Source organism: Vigna umbellata, chromosome 9, assembly GCF_029865625.1.
Source record: "Vigna umbellata cultivar VRB3 chromosome 9, Vumbellata_1.0, whole genome shotgun sequence".
Lineage (NCBI taxonomy): Eukaryota > Viridiplantae > Streptophyta > Magnoliopsida > Fabales > Fabaceae > Vigna > Vigna umbellata.
The window spans coordinates 5,058,842-5,061,772 of record NC_142173.1 but is presented as its reverse complement, the minus strand read 5'-3'; the positions used below and the strand labels follow the sequence as shown (position 1 = coordinate 5,061,772).

Here is a 2,931-nt window from a genome sequence, read left to right as displayed (position 1 = left end):
TATCAATTAAAAAATTATATTTAATCATATATAAAAGCCGAAAACCCTCTAAATATTTAAATATACAATTCAATGTTCTTGTATATTTTACTTGTTATTCCTATATGTGACTGTGCACTCTATATAAAGAAACATATTTAGAAGAATACGATTCTAGTATTATATATACCGACAAAATCCAATGATAAAAGAAGACCAAAAGATATCTTTTTATTTAACACCTTTCTGATATATATATATCACCCACATGCATCTTATTAATTATTATTGCACACAAACTATAAAAGTATTATATTCTCCACATATATAAAACTTCACAGATATTATACATACATGAGCATTATCTTTGGCCACAACCTTCTTTCAATTCTTATTTGGTGGCATCTTTTTCAGCCTCGACAATATGAGCATCAACATCCTTAATGATATGGTCATATAATTCCAGGTAGCCATATGGAGGATGAACATCCTCTCTTAGCTTCTCATATTCAATAGTCCATTTGATTGCAGCTTTGCCACCTTCTTTCTCGATGGCTTCAAAGATTATCTTCAACGTCTTATATTTATCATCGACAGCTTCACCAAAGACGTTGTATTTAATTCTTTTGTTCTCTTCATCAACCGATTCAATACTTTCAAGACATGTTACTGTCTTACCGTCTGCAGTTTCACAATAACCAATTATTAATCAACTAAAATATTAGAAGAATACGTAATTGATGACTCATTTGCTAATTTCATGACAAATATATTTTTAGTCTCTATATAAATGTTTTTTATTTCTCAATTTCGGTTTCTAAATAAAAAATTGATTTTAAGTTTAATTCAATTTTATTAAACTGAGATTTACCTCTATTATATATTATAAATTTACTTTATTTTTAATCAATATAAATTTTTTAACTTACTTACCTTATTTCTAAATATATATATATATATATATATATATATATATAACATAAAACTAAATAATAGTTTGAAAATAGCACGATAGAGGATGACATAATAGACTCTACAAACAACACATTTTTTTAAAATGAATTTTGAAATGATAGACTCTACTTTAAAATGAACTTTGAGTGACATAATAGATTCTACTTTAAAATGAACTTTGAAAATAGCACGATAGAGGATGACATAATAGACTCTACAAACAACACTTTGTAAAATAAGATTACTTTATATATATATATATATTGTAAATTTATCTTAAGAAATAAATTTTAAACGTAACTTAGTTTTACATAATTGACTTTGTATTGTAAAGTTTATTTGTATATTATAGATCAGGCTTAACTCTATTTGATGCGAGGTCAACACAAATCCTTAAACACAACTTATTTTGGTTGATAAATCAATCTTTCTAGATATTTTCTTAACTTGATAAGAAAAACATATAATGTAAGAAAATTAATTAGTGTTTTTGATAAACTTATTATCAGTAATTCCACAAAAGTTCCATTTCAACAATAATAAAAAATAAAAATAAGAATACTAAATAAATTATATGCATGAGTAAAACTAGTTTATTGTCATTTACATTAGTTATCTTATTTTAGCTTATTCAGCAATTGAGTTTAACTTCTAGGGTAATTGTGAATTTCGGGATATGTAATAATTAAGAATTAATTATTTTATTTTATTTTCTTATTCTTTCAATACTTATTCAAAAGCATAGTCCAAATAGCTTTATAGGTTTGATCTACATGCATTAAAATTAAGTAAGGAATAATATTAGTTAAGTCATGAATTTGTCGCATTTTGATTTGTCTAACAGATATATTTAAACACAATTTAATTATGAACATAATTACCTAAGGTATAAGTCCAGTGTTTGACCGAATCATTGGTATGCCAATCATCACCTTGATGGAGTTTGGCATATATTTGAATAATTGAGCCAATTAAGTTTTGTCTGTTGAATTTTCACACATAGCGTCAAAATCTACTGACTTGGTGCACATGTAATATGCTGATGTATAAGTGTTATATTACATGGAATTTGTTATTTAAATTATCAATGTTTGACATGGCACCATAGGTTTTACTAAATATGGTTCCTTGGCCATTGAATTCTATATAAATGGCATAAATAATTTGTTCCACATCACTTTTAAATTGAAAAATTGATTAGAAATAAATTAGGCACTCAAAAATTAGTGTCATCTTCACGACAAAGCTCTATATCCCCACAACAAAGCTTTGTATCCCCACGACAAAGCTCCCCTGCAAGTGCTGCAAACAACCATTTTACCAAAAATGAATGAATCATATGTACAAAAGTTTGCTTATTTATTTATTTGTTTATGAATCACAAACTTGGGAGGTTCCATTGTTCCAGGGCATTGATAACCACATATTTGTTTATGTCTGTTTTATTTTTGTGCATATTGGAATGAGGTGAATATATATGTATAAAGGAAGAAGGGGATTGAAGGATAAAAAAATAGGGTGGTGGGGCAGAGAGATTCACCGTGTCACGACAATGAAGAACACGAAGAGTCGAGGAGTGGCTGCCGCCGGCGAAGCTCTGACCGCGACCGGAGACTGGCGACGAGGCCCATGGCCTGATTGGATGAGGAGCACGGTGGTTAAGGGCCTGACCCTTTTCAATTTTTCCATGTCATAATCTTTTAATTTAAATAAAAATTCAACATAATCAAAACAATGTACATCGGCATAAACACATCATCATAGTTTAACACCGTCTATCAAAACTTAATGGAGAGGACAAATTTGACTATATTTTACAAGTATATGGACCCAGTTCTAACAGTTTAAAAAACAAAGACCCACTTGAGATTTCACAATAAATATGGGGACGATCTGAGGGTTTAAACCTTAGTTATATTTCAGAACAAGGGAAGAAATTAATTTTTTTATTTTCATATTTATGTATAGTGTTTTTTTTATCACTTTTAAGAAACAAAT

General features: G+C 28.4%; 1 protein-coding gene across 1 annotated transcript; it reads right to left on the bottom strand.

The window, feature by feature from the left end:
* Positions 1–310: 310 nt before the first annotated feature.
* On the bottom strand, positions 311–2,622 carry LOC148192380 (kirola-like). The gene is made up of 3 exons (XM_088099178.1): positions 2,474–2,622; positions 1,815–1,915; positions 311–660 (listed from the first exon to the last, which is right to left on the bottom strand). The coding sequence occupies exons 1-3, from the start codon at positions 2,620–2,622 to the stop codon at positions 371–373; spliced, it is 540 nt and encodes a 179-aa protein (XP_087955304.1). The 3' UTR covers positions 311–370.
* Between the last annotated feature and the right edge of the window lie 309 nt (positions 2,623–2,931).

Coding starts and splice junctions, on each gene's coding strand:
- LOC148192380 (XM_088099178.1), bottom strand. CDS start 2,622: ATGGAAAAATTGAAAAGGGTCAGGCCCTTAACCACCGTGCTCCTCATC. Junction 1,916..2,473: donor TTCTTCATTGTCGTGACACG/GTGAATCTCTCT, acceptor AAAATTCAACAG/ACAAAACTTAATTGGCTCAA. Junction 661..1,814: donor ACACTGGACTTATACCTTAG/GTAATTATGTTC, acceptor GTGAAACTGCAG/ACGGTAAGACAGTAACATGT.